General features: G+C 33.2%; 4 protein-coding genes and 1 long non-coding RNA gene across 5 annotated transcripts; 2 read left to right on the top strand and 3 right to left on the bottom strand.

Annotated features, from left to right (window-relative positions):
- Positions 1–3,379: 3,379 nt before the first annotated feature.
- Positions 3,380–4,800, bottom strand: LOC106140096 (NADH dehydrogenase [ubiquinone] 1 alpha subcomplex assembly factor 2). Its single transcript, XM_013341625.2, has 4 exons — positions 4,668–4,800; positions 4,193–4,286; positions 3,955–4,105; positions 3,380–3,672 (listed from the first exon to the last, which is right to left on the bottom strand). The coding sequence occupies exons 2-4, from the start codon at positions 4,284–4,286 to the stop codon at positions 3,462–3,464; spliced, it is 456 nt and encodes a 151-aa protein (XP_013197079.1). The 5' UTR covers positions 4,668–4,800; the 3' UTR covers positions 3,380–3,461.
- Positions 4,801–4,888: 88 nt separating this feature from the next.
- LOC132902545 (putative nuclease HARBI1) lies at positions 4,889–8,568 on the top strand. The gene is made up of 4 exons (XM_060948176.1): positions 4,889–5,479; positions 5,589–5,685; positions 7,570–7,705; positions 7,949–8,568. The coding sequence occupies exons 1-4, from the start codon at positions 5,337–5,339 to the stop codon at positions 8,365–8,367; spliced, it is 795 nt and encodes a 264-aa protein (XP_060804159.1). The 5' UTR covers positions 4,889–5,336; the 3' UTR covers positions 8,368–8,568.
- LOC106140103 (uncharacterized) lies at positions 7,755–10,728 on the bottom strand. Its single transcript, XR_009657171.1, has 5 exons — positions 10,329–10,728; positions 9,884–10,067; positions 9,692–9,786; positions 8,973–9,295; positions 7,755–8,363 (listed from the first exon to the last, which is right to left on the bottom strand). It is a non-coding gene; the product is annotated as an uncharacterized LOC106140103 (long non-coding RNA).
- A 726-nt stretch (positions 10,729–11,454) lies between these two features.
- LOC106140173 (tax1-binding protein 3 homolog) lies at positions 11,455–14,613 on the top strand. Its single transcript, XM_013341733.2, has 3 exons — positions 11,455–11,642; positions 11,718–11,846; positions 11,926–14,613. Exons 1-3 carry the CDS (start codon positions 11,589–11,591, stop codon positions 12,112–12,114), a joined length of 372 nt encoding a protein of 123 aa, XP_013197187.1. The 5' UTR covers positions 11,455–11,588; the 3' UTR covers positions 12,115–14,613.
- Positions 14,405–15,086, bottom strand: LOC106140174 (NADH dehydrogenase [ubiquinone] 1 alpha subcomplex subunit 5). The gene is made up of 3 exons (XM_013341734.2): positions 14,962–15,086; positions 14,726–14,887; positions 14,405–14,640 (listed from the first exon to the last, which is right to left on the bottom strand). The coding sequence occupies exons 1-3, from the start codon at positions 14,977–14,979 to the stop codon at positions 14,464–14,466; spliced, it is 357 nt and encodes a 118-aa protein (XP_013197188.1). The 5' UTR covers positions 14,980–15,086; the 3' UTR covers positions 14,405–14,463.
- Positions 15,087–15,351: the final 265 nt, after the last annotated feature.

The following is a 15,351-nucleotide window of genomic DNA, read 5'->3' as shown; positions in this document are numbered from 1 at the left end:
TAAACTTGCTTATCAACCACTCTACTGAATTGAACTGTTTATGAGGAGCTTAATATGAGTTCTACATAATAAGGTAGGTATGGCATTTAACGCCCAATGTGTAAAAACGCCCGAATGCTAAAAATCGGAGATAATGCCGCACGAGTTACGTTATATTTCATGCACACATAGAATAAACCAATAGGAACGCGCGGACGCGACGCGGCGCCGCTCAGGCCATCGGTCGCTCAGTTGTGAACCGAACTTGAAGGACGCCGGCAGTGCACGCTGTTCTTATAAAAAATACTCCGACAAATCCGTAAGTTTTAATTCATTTTCTGTAATTTACATATCTAATTTTGTGATAAGCGTTCTATTTAGATATCTTTATTCATATTTCATTGACAATTTGATTGATTTGTTTGTAATTATGTGTGAAAATATGAGAACTAGGTACAAGGTGCTATTCGGGTAATAACGCCCCGTGACGTGAGGTTTGGGCGTCAATAGACTATATGGGCGCTATTATCCTAAGTGGGCGTATTTATACAAGGCGAAAATCGATGTGTTTTATTTCATAATGATTTGCTTTTAACAGATCCGGGAAATGAATCCATCTCATTCCACACGTAAAAGAAGAGGGGAGTCATGGTCTGAAGACACTATGAAAGTTGCCATTAAAGCTGTGCAAAGAGGTCATTTGACTCAGCGATCAGCAGCGGCAAGGTATAATATTCCGCGAAGAACTTTAAGAGACCATTTAAAAACAGGTCAAGAAATTAAACGTTTGGGGAGAAAACCTATTTTAACGAATACACAAGAAAAAGATTTAGCATCGCGGATAAAAAGATTTGCTAGTATTGGGATTCCACTAACGCCTAAATTCATAAGAAAACAAGCTTTCTTATTTTGCGAGAGATATGACATAAAAAATAATTTCAATAAATCCAAAAGGATTGCCGGCGTAGATTGGTTAAGATATATAAGTTGATTACTGATCTCATTTATGTTTAAGCTATAATATTAATTTACTTCATTTCAGGGCGTTAATTGACATACTGTTTTGGGGCGTCATTAGCCACCTACGGTGAATAGCGCCCAATAGGCATTTTAATAATAATCTGATTTTTTATTAAAATCCTTTAAAAATTGATCTTCTATTGTTATAGAACATGTTAAAAGTGAAATATTTTTGTTATAGATGATTAAGTAGAAATTACGAGATGTTTGAAAGTGTTATAAAATTATAATATTTTAGTATTTGTAGTTCATATAATGATAATTATGATGCTATCTAAAAAAAGATAATATAATATACTTTTAAGTTTTGTACGGCTCTAAGTCGAAATATATGTGTTTATTAAGATATTACGTAAATAAATATATGGGCGTTACTAAAAACTGTATGTTCAGTAACGCCAATGACAGGCTATTCAGAAAGTCTTTGTTTTCATAATCTTATATGACTGATAACATATATGTGTTAGTTTTTTGTATTCTTTTTTTGACAATAAAACTATTTTTCTAAACAGTTTTTTAATCCAATCATTTTATTCAATAATATATTGAATTGAAATTAAGCGGGCGTTAAATGCCTATGATACCTTATTTGGATCAATCATCATGTAGTCTAATAAGTAGTGGAAATAATGAAATGGCTAATAATAAGAACAAGAAAAAATAACAAAATTCCTACTCGTCCAAGCGTATTTTGTAAAACTTTCAGCTGTCAACTTTTTCTTGGCGATTCGCAAAAGTCACCTAAGTATGGTCAAATACCTTCTTCACACTACCCAAGTGGAAGTACTTTTTGTCCTTCAGTCTCCATCCAACTTACGAGCTCTACACCAAGAGAAGGTAACTTTATGACGGACTGGCCTAATTATTATTATACTCTGGCGTAACCTGAACAGATGTGCTGTTTGCTATCGCACAGTAAAATTTCTTGGTTTTTTCCTTATATTTTTCCTCAAATAATTTCAGATAATAAATGTAACTCAGTATACCGAGAGCGGCCTTATCATGTTTCAGAGCGAGGAAAGTGACTCCGAACGATCTTGCTGTGGGGGCTAGTAACAACGATTATGACAATTTTATCGTGTTTAAACTTAAGGTGAAAATTTATCATGTTGGAAAAAAAATTATATACCTTGCCCTTGCAATAAGATCGTTTGAAGTGAATGGACATACCTACCTTAGCGAGAAATGGTCGTAAAATATCTATTTATGTGGGACCTAAAATTTTTTACAGTAAGTAGGTATTATACCTACCTACCTACTGTAAATAAATAAAATTTTATAAACAAATATTATTATTTTATTATTAAGAACATTTAACTTAGAGTACGATTACACATCCGTACATGTAAATTCTGCGGGAATTTTGAGAAGTCCTCGCTAAGTGCGCTTTATAAGAACTGTATGCAAATTTGATCAAATTTCTAATTTAGCTGTGTAAGCCAGTCAATCAATTCATATAAAATTGGCATCATGGGAACAAGTATTAATGAATATCAATTAACAGAGTGGTTCCAATATAGATCCTTGCACGACGCCTGAACTAATGGAAACCAACCATTGATATGCCCTGTTCTTTTTTTTCTAAATACTTCTTTAAATTATTCTATCCAACAAGAGATAAATCTTTAAATTTATCACCTCGTTGTGATATAAATGTCGACGACTTAAACAAAGACTATAAACTTGGGATTCTTGTTTTATGCCATGGCCTAGCAACGTGTCAATATCTGAATCTCAATTCAATCACTAAGCCATACAGTTGAACGTGGCCTTCCAGTTTTTTCGAGAGTGTGGACTCTGTCTACCCCGTAAGGGATAGGGACGTGGCTATATTCATGCCAATAAACTCACTGTTTTCCATTTTATATATATTCACGATGAAAATGGTTACATAATTACATTGAGCCCTTTATAGGCGATGTTGAGGTTGATGAATTTCCTGACATGGAATTTGAAGAAAATGAACTTAAAACAGAAGCGAATGATGAAGACAAGATTCAAATGAAATGAAGAGAATGTCTTCTTCTTCATATATTCGCCCACTGCTTGGCATCTCTAATATCTTTCCACCTATCTCTATCGAAGTTAAAAAAAAATCTGTCCCAGGTTGGTTTTTATGTCATCGAACCAGCGGGTTAATGGTCTGCCAGTATTCCTCTATTCAGCTCTTGGTCACCATTCGAGGATGGATTTGCTCCATCGGGTGTCACCACGTCTGCACACATGGCCAGCCCACGCCCACTAAGCGTTGACCTAAATCCACTATTCTGGTGTGCTCGCGAATGGCGGTGTTATGGATCCTGTTCTGAAGAAATATTCTGGCCATAAATTGTTGGGTAACCTTTAATGTAACTAGTAGTGTATTGAGAAAAAAAATCTGTTTAACGTAAAAATAATTTAATTTCTTTAATAAAAACTAAAACAACATATTTACAAACTGGCTAAAGTTGTGCTAAATCTATTCACATATCCGATTTATGTTTGGGGTGGTCATCTGGATGTCCAGTATGGTACTCCTCGTATTTGGGGAATGACTCTGCGCCCCTCAGAGGTGGAGCTGGGAGTGATCCTCCTTCTGTCAACCTCTTTTCTTCTATTTTAGCTGCATTAATCTTCTTTAACTTAGCTACAGCTATGTTTTTTGCTATTTCTTCTTCAGTGGGTGGTTCAGGCCTGAAAATAAGTAAAAATAGGAAGTTATCTCTTCTAGGAATAAGACTGCTGTACCTAGTACAATTTTATTTTTTAGGTCACAATATATTGTTTTCATATTAGTGAAACTGTATATTTTGTTCAATTATTGAGCTTTTATATTGAGTTGTCTGGTAAGACAGACACACAAACATCTTCTGTTAAATTTGTGAACATTAATTGAAATATTTATTTGATAATTTTTAAAAATAAATCCATATTTATTTACTAGGTAAATACTTGAAACATTAGGAAGTTACTCACCTTCTCATCCTTAACCAAGCTTCCCATTCAGCTGGTATAGGATCCTGAAAGTCCAGTCCCTTTGGTGGGTCGTACCAACGTGTGGGCTTCCTTTTGCCCCTACTGGCATCGGCTGGAATCTCAAAATATACATTTCCAATATAGTCTTTACCTGAAAAAAAGTGTGTAAGCTTATGAACTACTATATCTGTCAATATATTGTATAGAAAACAAAGGCTTTTAGCAGCATAGGACTAACCCACATTATTCCCTTGTATTTGCCGTGGTCTAAAAGAATTAATGAAATTTTGTAACACTATTCGCCAGACACCTCTTGTTGGTCCATTGGCCATCTGAAATAATAAAAACAAGTCGAAAAAGATTATAAAATTCAAAACTATTGGAATATATCCAAAGATGATTATTGTATAAATAGTGCGCATCAGGTTCGATTCGAACGTACTATGTACAAAGTCATAGTATTATTCAATAACATACATACATACATACATAGAATCACGCCTCTTTCCCGGAGGGGTAGGCAGAGACTACCTCTTTCCACTTGCCACGATCTCTGCATACTTCCTTCGCTTCATCCACATTCATAACTCTCTTCATACAAGCTCGGCGGTTTCGGGTACGTTTGACCTGACCCTTTACCAGGACGCCCTTAATTTGATCAATTTGTTATTCAATAACAACTTAATTAAATAATACAATAAATAGAAACAAACCTTTTTTACCAGAACAAAAAAATTAATAATATAATTTATAAATATTTATCCTTCTTGTTGACATATTTCATTTGGTTGACTTTGGTTTGGATTGTCACTTGTCATTTTGTTAGAAGTTGATAGTGACAACAGGAAAAACTAAAGACCGTTTAGCCTCGAAATGTCTCTCACAGATTTAAAAAAAATACATTGAAGGTGTCTTTATGTTCATTAAACATCTTTTATAGACTGGAGGCTTACCACGACGTCTTATAGCAGGACCTAAATTGAACTGCACTGTTTTTTCGTACCATGACATCAATTATAAGCAGGCCTGCGGCAGGTCTGCTCAGTAAACCGTTCACCATTTTTTTTGTATAGAGTTTTCCTACCACAACGGCCACTTTTGACAGCAGGAATTGTTTCTTGCTCGTCGCAAATGTCAAATAAAGCGATTCTTAAAAAGTTACTGTAGCTTCTTTGGACATTTTTGGCGTTGTTTTGTAAGATATTCACCAAATGTTCCGTGTTTGTTTCCTAAGGATTTGTAGGATAAAGGGCATTAAAATACATGCAAAGCTATTGTTCAATAAGAATTTGATGAAATACCTATGAATTTTTCAATAAAGTTAAATCTACAGAAGAGTAAGTTGTGTAAACATTAATAACACCCCTAACATTATTGCAAAGATGTGTGACGAGTATGAACTGTTTGAGTTTTTGGAAAGTGATTTCAACGAATCCAGAATGGCAAATAAAAAGAAACGTTTAAGGAACAGAGAAAATAATAATCCTTTTGACTTAGATGAAAATGCTTTCATCAAGGAGTACAGGTATGTAAATGTTCACCTATCAACCGCCTTATGCTCTATTATAAAGAAAGATCTATCTCTCTCTTCTCAACAACATGATAACATAATTACTCGTATCTTACTTATCTAGGTTAACCGCAGACTTGGTGCACAAACTTTGTGAAGAGGAGGAGCCAATAATGGCAAAAAGCTCTAAAAGAGCAACTGATTTAAGCATAGAAACAAAGGTCAATCAAGTTCCATAAAGTACATTATTTTAATAGTAATCCTCTCTTATACAAATATATAAAATTCCCACAGACTTATGAAAGTCGTCAGTTAAAAAGATTAAGGCACGCTTATATATACTTAGCTAATTTTATTTATATTATATCAATAATTAAGTTTGATAACAATATGCCTTTTTTGCCTGCAGATTTTTCAATAAATTTGGTATCCCTGGTGGATGTATTGATTGTACCCATGTTTGCATAGAAAGGCCTAATGAGCATGAAGATAGATATTTCTGTAGAAAGAAAGGCTCAACTCTTAAAACGGGCCACCGCCAGAGAGGTTGGGGAGGGTGGAGGAGGGTTTGTATGACCCCCCCCCCAAGTATTTTTTTTTGCCGGAAGCCCCCCCCTTTTTTATATGAATTTTTGAAAATCTTAAAAATTGCACTAAACAACGCAATATATTTTCGGTTTGTCATTGTAAACTGTGTTAATTTAGTATTAAATAATAAGTTTGTCCATTTAACATGTACAATACATTAATTAATATATTTTAGCACTAAAAATATAGGTAGTCAAAAACTTTGCTTAAAAATAAAAACAAAAAAGACACTAACTATGAAAAGAACGCAATCCGCCGTTTTGGTTATGTGCTACTGTCATTTTATCTACTGACTTTGAAAGTAGCTGTCGGTAAACAGACAGCAGGGGGTGCAGGGGGGCGCAGCCCCCCCGCATGGGGGGGTCGGGGCGCAATGAAAAGAAACAAATTGGTCACAAATCAAACTCGGTTTGGTTAGGTTAGGTTAGGTTGGTGTAAACCACCAAAGCGGAGCGAGCGAAGCGAGCGGAGCGTTCAAACTGAGTAAAAAAGTATAATAGTAAGTATGTATAGGTTAGGTTTAACTCACCTTCGCCCCTTTTATCCCTTCTTACTTTCCCATCTGCCCCCTTGCCCATCTGGCGGTTAATGACCTTTAGCACACTTTTTATATGAAAACTTTAAAAATTCGTAAAAAAAAAAACTATAGGCTTCCGGCAAGAGGGGGTCACGGGAGGGGGGGAGTTACCCCCTCCCCCCTCACCACCCCTCTCCGGCGGTGGCCCGTTTCAAGAGTTTAACCGAAAGAAATTCCATTCTCTAAATGTCAGTTGGTAAATAAACTTTTACATATATCATCACGTCTATATCCCTTACGGGGTAGACAGAGCCAACAGTCTTGAAAAGACTGAAAGGCCACGTTCAGCTATTTGGCTTAATGATAGAATTGAGATTCAAATAGTGACAGGTTGCTAGCCTGTCGCCTAAAAAAGAATCCCTTGTTTGTAAGCCTATCCCTTAGTCGCCTTTTACGACATCCATGGGAAAGAGATGGAGTGGTCCTATTCTTTTTTTTTTATTGGTGCCGGGAACCACACGGCATAATACTAAACCATAATAAACTTTTATTTAATAGTTTTATAGCATAATATATAACACATACAAACATGATCACATCTATGTCCCTTGCGGGGTATTCAGAGCCAACAGTCCCAAAAATACTGATAGGCCGAGATTAATGGTAGATAGAATTGAGATTCAAATAATGGTAGGTTGCTAGTCTATCACCTTAAAAAAAGAATCCCAAATTTATAAGCCTGTCCCTTATTATAATGTAGGTATAATCGAGTAATTTTGAAAAATGTATATTGAATATATACTAAGTACACGTCTACTGGATGCCTTCCTGGGCCCGGGCCAGCCCTAATTCAGGAACAATGTCTATGAACTTTTCATGTTTATGAGTTGGCTAAAACTACTCTCCCATCAATGATTTTCTAATATACATACTTACATTTTTTTTTTCCATTGAACCACTTTAGTAATTTCAAATTTTTCTTATTATTTTTTTTTTTCAGATTTGTGATTCGTATCAACAAATTCTAAGTGTTGATGCGAGTCATCCAGGGTCATTTCATGACTCATTTATATGGAGTCACCATCCTGTATGTTACCATTTGGAAAATTTAGGGTCTGAAGCAACATGGCTTTTAGGTAAGAAAACCTTTGTTGGTGAACTTATTATAGCAAATAATATGAACAATATTGTTTGAAAGATATATTTTTAACACACTTTTAATTAAAACTAGACCAATTAAAAACATGAAATAAAATTTTAAAAGTCAAAAATATTTGTAGGATTCAATTTTAAAATAAAAATGTATCATTAAATTTATATAAAATATGAATGTTCAAATAAAATAAAAAAATAACACGAGTTATAATGTTTATTTCCAGGTGACTCTGGGTACTCACAACGAAGAACGATGATGACACCTATTTTGGATGCAGAACCAGACACACCGGAAGCATATTATACACAAAAGCATGTAAAGGCTAGGAATGTGATAGAAAGAACTATAGGTCTTCTCAAAGCACGTTTCCGGTGTCTCTTGTGCCACAGGGACATGTTGCATTATCAACCACAGGTTGCTGGCTTCATTACAAATGCTTGTGTAATATTGCACAATATTTGTAATGAAAACAACTTGCCTGAAGTAAGGTTGACAGAAGAAGAGCAAGCAAGGGAAGTTGCACAACAACCACCAGTGGAAGCTCTTCATGAACCAGCTGGGCAACACAACATTGAGCTTCAACGTGGTATATCTACACGGCGGGATCTTGTGGCACGTCTCTGGGCTTTTCGCCGTACCTGAAAATCAAAAAATAGAATTTTATTGCAGATTTGTATTCAATAATATTTCGTTTTTAAGAGTAAGTTATAAGTAGCTATGCAGGTAGTTTATGAACAATAATCTTTTTCATTTAATATTCATCAAATTAATATAGTTTTTTTATTGTTATTAAATTAAATTGAATACCAATATTTTATTATGTAAAAGCATAAAAGTACATATTCAATAAGTAAATGTTTATATATATATATAATAAGTAAATGTAAATGTTATGTTATGTTAAGTAAAAGAATTTTACATGAATAATTTAATTTGTAAATTTAATTTTGCTTAGTAATCATCTTTCTTTTTTCTTTTTTAAAAATTGTTCTAGTTTTAATTTTGCTCATTCCAAAATGACATATTTTAAAATAACTTAATAATTATAAAATAAAACATTTTTTTATTTTAAATATATACAAAACATTCTGTAAATTTGCAGAAAAGTGAATATCTCAAAGAAAACTTCAAGTTATTAATGGATTAGCTATACTAATATTATTAAGAGAAATGATTGACATTTTGAAATGGTTTACAGGACCAATTTTGATGAATTTGGCACATTGAATAAATTAATTATTGCTCACCTTCTTCTAATTATAGCCACTAATTCACGGAAGAGACAAATAGCTTCTTGAAGTATTAAACTATTTGCAGCTTCAGTAGCAGCCCTCTGTCGTGCAGCTTCAACTATTTGCACCCTTGCTTCTGCAGCTGTTAAATGAGCACGTCGGCGCCGTCGCCTAGGTTGTGGCGGGGCTTCAGCCTGTACCACACTAGGTACTTCGACGCCGACAGCCTCATCAGAGACAGCTGCTGCGTGGCTTTGTGAAGGATCTGATGATGCAGTAGTAATTTCTACAGCTGCAGGTAGAGAGTCTGCCTCGAAAGAACTAACAGTTTGAGATACCTGAAAATAACAATTGAAATATTCATTCATACAATCACATTCTTATACCATAGGAGTAGACAGAGCTTACAGTCTCAAGAAGACTTAAAGCATTGAATTATTCATTTATCTAATCACATTCTATGACCATAGGAGTAGACAGAGCCAACAGTCTCAAAAGGGCTAAGCCATGCTCAGCTGTATGGCTTTGTAATGTAATCAAATTGTTAAATTTATTATACAAAATACAATCAGTATGGTATATAATTCATCATCACTAGGCTACTATGATATAGTCTATTCACTTAGTTTTATGTACTAGGCGCCTATGACAACACATTTTGAGATCACCGATGCCTTAGTCAATAAATATTAATGTTTTATCTCAATCTAATAAAAATGAAATTGAATACATACAATACACTAGAAGGAACTTCTAACCATTCTTCTGTAATGGATTCGACTTCAATACCTCGAATGCCAGAGGGGCCAGCTTCAGGTTTCATATCATCCTAAAAATAAATGGTTTCATAAATACATATATAACATAACATATATTTTTTGTATTAATTATAATTTGTAGGCTTTAATGTATTTAAGGGATCTTACCTGCAATGGGTTCACCTGCACCGCTGGTAAACCCATGCCATATTCCGCACCAAGGATACTTAAAAATGTTATGTCAATTTCTGTTAGCTCTTCCCCACTTGGCGGGCCCCCCTCCTGTCCTGCTGATGCTCTCTCGAATTGTTCTATTTTTACGTTTTATTTTGGCCTTCAGGTCCATCCAGTACTAAAACAGTTAAAGAACATTTAGGTATAGTTTAAAACTGAGACAATGTAATTAAAAGAGAAAACTCATGGATTGAGTGCCTGTAGGTCAACACACCAGGCAAACTGGTAGGGCTAGAGATTTTAAATTTGCAGGTTTCACTAAATAAGGATTTCCGAAACTTACTGCAAAAGTGAAAATAAAGATTATTGATTTAAGCAGGTGAAGCTGGGAGTAGGATGAAGATGACTCTAAGAAATAAAGGAATCAATGTTTACATACCTTGGTATTATAAGTAAACACTTTCTACTTACGACATTATATAGTTTTCTTGTAAAATAAATAATAGCCTCAAAAGTTAAGAATATTAAAAATCACTGCGATCCGGCAAACTTCTAAAACTGTTGTGAGGTAAGGCGCGTCCACTTAAAAAGCCGTGACAAGTAAAAAAAGGATATTTCAAGTGGTTGCAGAACGGCTCTACACATTAAAAACATTATTTATAACTTAGGGACGAATTTAAAGTTATCGAAAACTTTCAAGTATCACTCAAGTATTCTAGCAGGTACCTACCTACTTTAAATTTATGTGACAGGCCGATTCGTTCGGACGGTCGTTCAAAACCAATTTAAACTAACATTTATTTAATTTATACAAATAAAAGTATTTTATAGCGTGCAACAATGCATTCAGAAAAATTTAGGTTAACTTCATATTTAATTTAATTTATAAGTATTTGTTATCTTTAATTATTATTGTATTATTATGGTATTATTATTTTTATTAGAGGTTTGAACGTTTCTTTATTGACATCTCCACATTGAGCCATAGACAAAATAACCGTTCATCATTCAGCTTAAACCGTTCACCTTATAAGACGTCATGGTAGGAGTTTTGAGCAGGCCTGCTAATAAACTGCCTTAATATTTGAACGGTTCTATAAAAGGTTGTGGTAAGCCTCCTGAACGTAATTTCGAAGTTCCTGCTGGGGTCTATTCTCGAACCTTAAAAAGACTTATCCACTCTTTCTGTCCGTCTCTTTGGTTTATCTGAAGTAAAATGAAAATAAAAATGTTAAGACAAATTTATACCCTGTTGACGTTCTTAAGCTTTCAATGATGTCGAAAGGCTCTTGCATCGCGCCTGCGACTTCGTAGGATTTCGGTTGCACCAACCCAACCCGACTTTCGGTAATTAAAAGCAGTGCACAACTAACCGACTGACCATGTAATTACATGCGACTAGGTATTTCAATGCCTGGATCCAGCATCTCGACTGACAAGGGTGGCGTTGTAGTCCGTCGCCAACTTAGATTAAGATCTACAATGATTGTATCAAGAACCCCATGCCAGTGATCCTAAGCTTATTAGCCTAAAAATCAATCTGTCAATTTCTTTAGTTTATGCCCATTAAAAAAACAAGGGAAAGACTTTGTTTGTTGTCTTCGTCAAACAAGTCAGTTTGTGTTTAATAAATTTATTGCGTTGTTGCCGTTGCAACTTATTTATTTTTTATCTAAGTGTTTAAATTAAATTTTCCACCATGGCGAAAATGGCTTTTCAGCACCAGGCCGGCACGGCAATGGAATGTCTAAGTGTATGTGTTGTGACCACTCCCCGTTTAATATTTTTTTTGAATATTTTCTGATATACAATTTTTTAACTTCAACAGATACCTATAACACTTCAAAAGGAGGCCGGTGTTGACTCTGAGGGCCGTGAAGTCATGAAATGTGGATTTAAAATTGGTGGTGGAATCGACCAAGATTACCGTAAAAGCCCTCAGGGGTATACAGATAATGTAAGTGTTCATTTTGTACTGTGCACAAGTGCTCATTGGTTATTTAAAAATAATAATTATATATAATTCACGTTTCCAGGGTATTTATGTAACTGAGGTACATGAAGGTAGTCCTGCTGCAAAAGCTGGTTTGAGAATGCATGACAAGATATTGCAATGCAATGGATATGATTTTACTATGGTGACACATAAAAAAGCAGTTAGTTACATAAAGAAGCACCCAGTACTAAATCTATTAGTAGCTAGAAAAGGAGTGACATCAACATAATTTAACATAACTAAATCATGACATTTTGAGTTGGATGCAGTTAATTTCTGTGGGTCAAATATTTTATGAAAATGTTTCTCTATTGGAAACAAAGTTTACTTTTTACATTATTTGCTGTTGTTGTTTGTGACTTTACTAATTTAATGATAATGATAACATTGGATAAACATTTCCTTTTAAAATGAGTAAGAGAAATTCACCTTCACATTGTGTATATTGTAAAAATATGGTCTGTTTATTCTTCAAGTTGATGTGTTAATGTTGCACTTATATTTATTTATTAAGATCAATCTTTCAAAACTTTTCACCACTAACAACAGCTATCAAAAAACAAATTTATAACGTGGTAAGACATACAAGTTTAATTGATGAATTTGCATTACTTAATATTCTTGTAAATGATGGTTTACCTAATGCTATGCGTAATATATTTTCCTCTAAAGTGTTGCATGATATTGATTTCAAATAAGTATTTATTGTACTATGTAAGAATTTTTATTTATGACAAATAACTTCTTTGATGCATTTACTCAATATATTTATACTCTGCAGAATTGTACAAAATTAATACCTATTTATGATTTGTTTCACTAGTGAGTTACCATTCATTTGAGAGGACTGTCGTTAATGAAATTTTGATCAAACTTTACAAAACTTTCAATTGTCATAATAAATAATATTAATTTACAGTTTGAATGAATAGAGCTCTTTGCACTCACTCAATATTAATAAAAAATATTATGATGGAATAATTTATAGTTAGTGTAAGTTCATATAATAAGCTGACTTAAATCTGTTTACAATTTGTGTCCTATAAGTTTGTGTATATCAGAACATTACACCTTCAGTTATATTTAGGAAAGTTAGTTAATACTGATACATTTTCAATGATTGTATTGAATTGGAATTTACCAGATCAGAGGCATTCTGGAAAAAGGTCATTCTAGATTACCCGAAACTGATGAGCTTGCATGAACAGAGCTATGAAAGAGGATGAAGCAAGAATTATGCTGGGAAAGTAACAAGTGGAAAGATGTAATCTTTGCCTATCCCTATGGGAAAGTGGCTTGAATTATAAGTATGAACATTACCAACTAATTTCAAGTTATTGTCCTGAAATACTAAAGGGTACTTAATGTTAGACATAAAATAAACATGTTTCTGTGTCTATTTAAAAGTTTTAAAATATTAAGAAAGAATTTTTAACTTACTTAAATAATTTATGCTAAACTGGGTTAGTAGTTAAATACTGTTCTCTTGTTTTAAATCTGTGATTGTCTATGATTTTACTGTTAAGCATGTAATAAATATTAGAAATATATTAATTGGTTGTGGGTATATCTTGTTACATCAGTTTGAGGCATGAAATTCTAAGAATTGATATTATTAAAATATATTTATTGCACATATTATGGGAATAATGCACTGTGCCAAATAGATTTTAAAACACACATTTTATATGAAAGTAAAAATACTTTGATTTTTAACATACTGGGCAGAATTAATGTAGAAGAATAAAATGAAGTGAAGATAAAAATGGCCTAATATGAAACATGTGTAGTAATAAGACTATGTATTTATAAAAGAAATAAACCAGATCACACTACCTAAAGTTCAGCCAAAGAGAATAGAACAAGAAATATTTAGGCAACCAATTATTCTATCAGTCTTGATTATTTCAAGATTTTGTAGGATAGCTTTTAAGATACCATTTTTTACGAAATATGCATTTACAAGATATTTTCTATTAAGCTGTACTTTATTTAATTATAGAAGCTACTGTTTTGATTTTTTGACAACAAGCTTGTAACACCAATGTGTTGCTATACATTTGTTTTTTTACAGCTTTCTTCAACTATATATATGTATATATCTACTATCATTTTGATATTAATTGTTAAATTAATTGTTAAATAGTACCTATAGAATTCTTTACTTATCTTTTTGTCAAAACTGAATTTCATATTTATTTATATTTTCTATTATTTCTTCACATTCTATTATGTTCAATATTACATGAACTTTGCATGAACTATGTAGCACAAACATTTTCGTTTTCATATAAGGAACTCTATTATCAATTTTATGTATTATATTATTATTTATAGAAAGAATAAATGTTATGAAAAATAATGTCTTTTTTTCAACAACACATTTAAAATGAATCTAGAACTTTCATCATCCAACATCTGAACTATACACACAAAATCATGTGGTCCACACACTGCATGTTTTTGTGTGTTAACTTATAAGATGTAGCATATTTAACAAAAAGTATGAACACATTAAATATTTATGACTATTTATTACATAACAACTATAATGAATGACACATTGAAAAATATCAAATTAATTCTTTGCTGGTGGCCAATCCCATTGTCCTTTAGGTGGCTTAGCAATGAGCGGTTCCCATGGTTTCCAGTTCAACATTTTTCTAGCAAGATTTAGTTCATTTTCAGCCTGGATTATTAGTTCTTCAGCTTGACCACAGTTGATTCGCTGCTCAATTTCAAAAACATCTCTGGTCTGAAAGTTTTTAAGTTAAATAAAAAAAATTGTAGACTTTCTCATTTCAATTGAGAGCTAGCTTTTGAAACCTGTTGAGAAATACCTGAGTAAGCACTGCAGCTCTCTCACGGACAATTTGCTCAGTGTATTTTCTGTAGACTGCTTCGGCTGGCATTTTCTGCAGAGTTCTTAAAATCTTGCCATAAAGTGCACCAAGGGTATGGTGTGGATTGGCAGCCACGGCTAATCCAGTTAGCCCAGTAGTCTGTAATCATAATTATTAAATTATGAATTTGCATTGTTTAATTTATAAACCTTTTATCCTAATACGTCACATACCTTTTTTAATAAACCCATTTCTATTCTTTGAAAATATTAGATAACAACACCCCAAAAAAACCCAAGAATTATTAAACTGTCAAAATTTGGATCTAATTTCTCAAATTGACAGTGACATATTTTCACATTTTTTCTAATGTAGTGCCAGTGCGAGATAAGAGATAGTGACTTCTTGGTTACGATAACCATCATCCGAAAGAATACTACTTGTAAGTTTAGCGCTTAAGTTCATTTTCTAATTATTTCTTATTACATATTTATTGGTAAATTAAATCATATTACAAATTATTATTTTTCAATACAGAAAACCGAATCTTCATTAGAGTCTGAATTCAATTTTTATCTTAGTATTTCTCATCACTAGACTAGCTGTCATTCTAGACTATTGCT

The sequence above is a fragment of the Amyelois transitella genome, chromosome 3, assembly GCF_032362555.1.
Source record: "Amyelois transitella isolate CPQ chromosome 3, ilAmyTran1.1, whole genome shotgun sequence".
Taxonomy (NCBI): domain Eukaryota; kingdom Metazoa; phylum Arthropoda; class Insecta; order Lepidoptera; family Pyralidae; genus Amyelois; species Amyelois transitella.
Note: the sequence above shows the minus strand (reverse complement) of the source record. Positions and strands in the feature narration are given on the sequence as shown.

What these genes read in the sequence shown, in the direction of transcription:
- LOC106140173 (XM_013341733.2), top strand. Translation starts at nt 11,589, where the DNA reads ATGGCGAAAATGGCTTTTCAGCACCAGGCCGGCACGGCAATGGAATGT. An exon ending in CGGCAATGGAATGTCTAAGT is followed by an intron (nt 11,643 to 11,717) that starts GTATGTGTTGTG and finishes TAACTTCAACAG; the next exon opens with ATACCTATAACACTTCAAAA. An exon ending in CTCAGGGGTATACAGATAAT is followed by an intron (nt 11,847 to 11,925) that starts GTAAGTGTTCAT and finishes TCACGTTTCCAG; the next exon opens with GGTATTTATGTAACTGAGGT.
- LOC106140096 (XM_013341625.2), bottom strand. Translation starts at nt 4,286, where the DNA reads ATGGCCAATGGACCAACAAGAGGTGTCTGGCGAATAGTGTTACAAAAT. An exon ending in AATACAAGGGAATAATGTGG is followed by an intron (nt 4,106 to 4,192) that starts GTTAGTCCTATG and finishes ACTTTTTTTCAG; the next exon opens with GTAAAGACTATATTGGAAAT. An exon ending in GCTTGGTTAAGGATGAGAAG is followed by an intron (nt 3,673 to 3,954) that starts GTGAGTAACTTC and finishes ACTTATTTTCAG; the next exon opens with GCCTGAACCACCCACTGAAG.
- LOC132902545 (XM_060948176.1), top strand. Translation starts at nt 5,337, where the DNA reads ATGTGTGACGAGTATGAACTGTTTGAGTTTTTGGAAAGTGATTTCAAC. An exon ending in GCTTTCATCAAGGAGTACAG is followed by an intron (nt 5,480 to 5,588) that starts GTATGTAAATGT and finishes TTACTTATCTAG; the next exon opens with GTTAACCGCAGACTTGGTGC. An exon ending in TGAAGCAACATGGCTTTTAG is followed by an intron (nt 7,706 to 7,948) that starts GTAAGAAAACCT and finishes GTTTATTTCCAG; the next exon opens with GTGACTCTGGGTACTCACAA.
- LOC106140174 (XM_013341734.2), bottom strand. An exon ending in GAGCTGCAGTGCTTACTCAG is followed by an intron (nt 14,641 to 14,725) that starts GTATTTCTCAAC and finishes AAAAACTTTCAG; the next exon opens with ACCAGAGATGTTTTTGAAAT.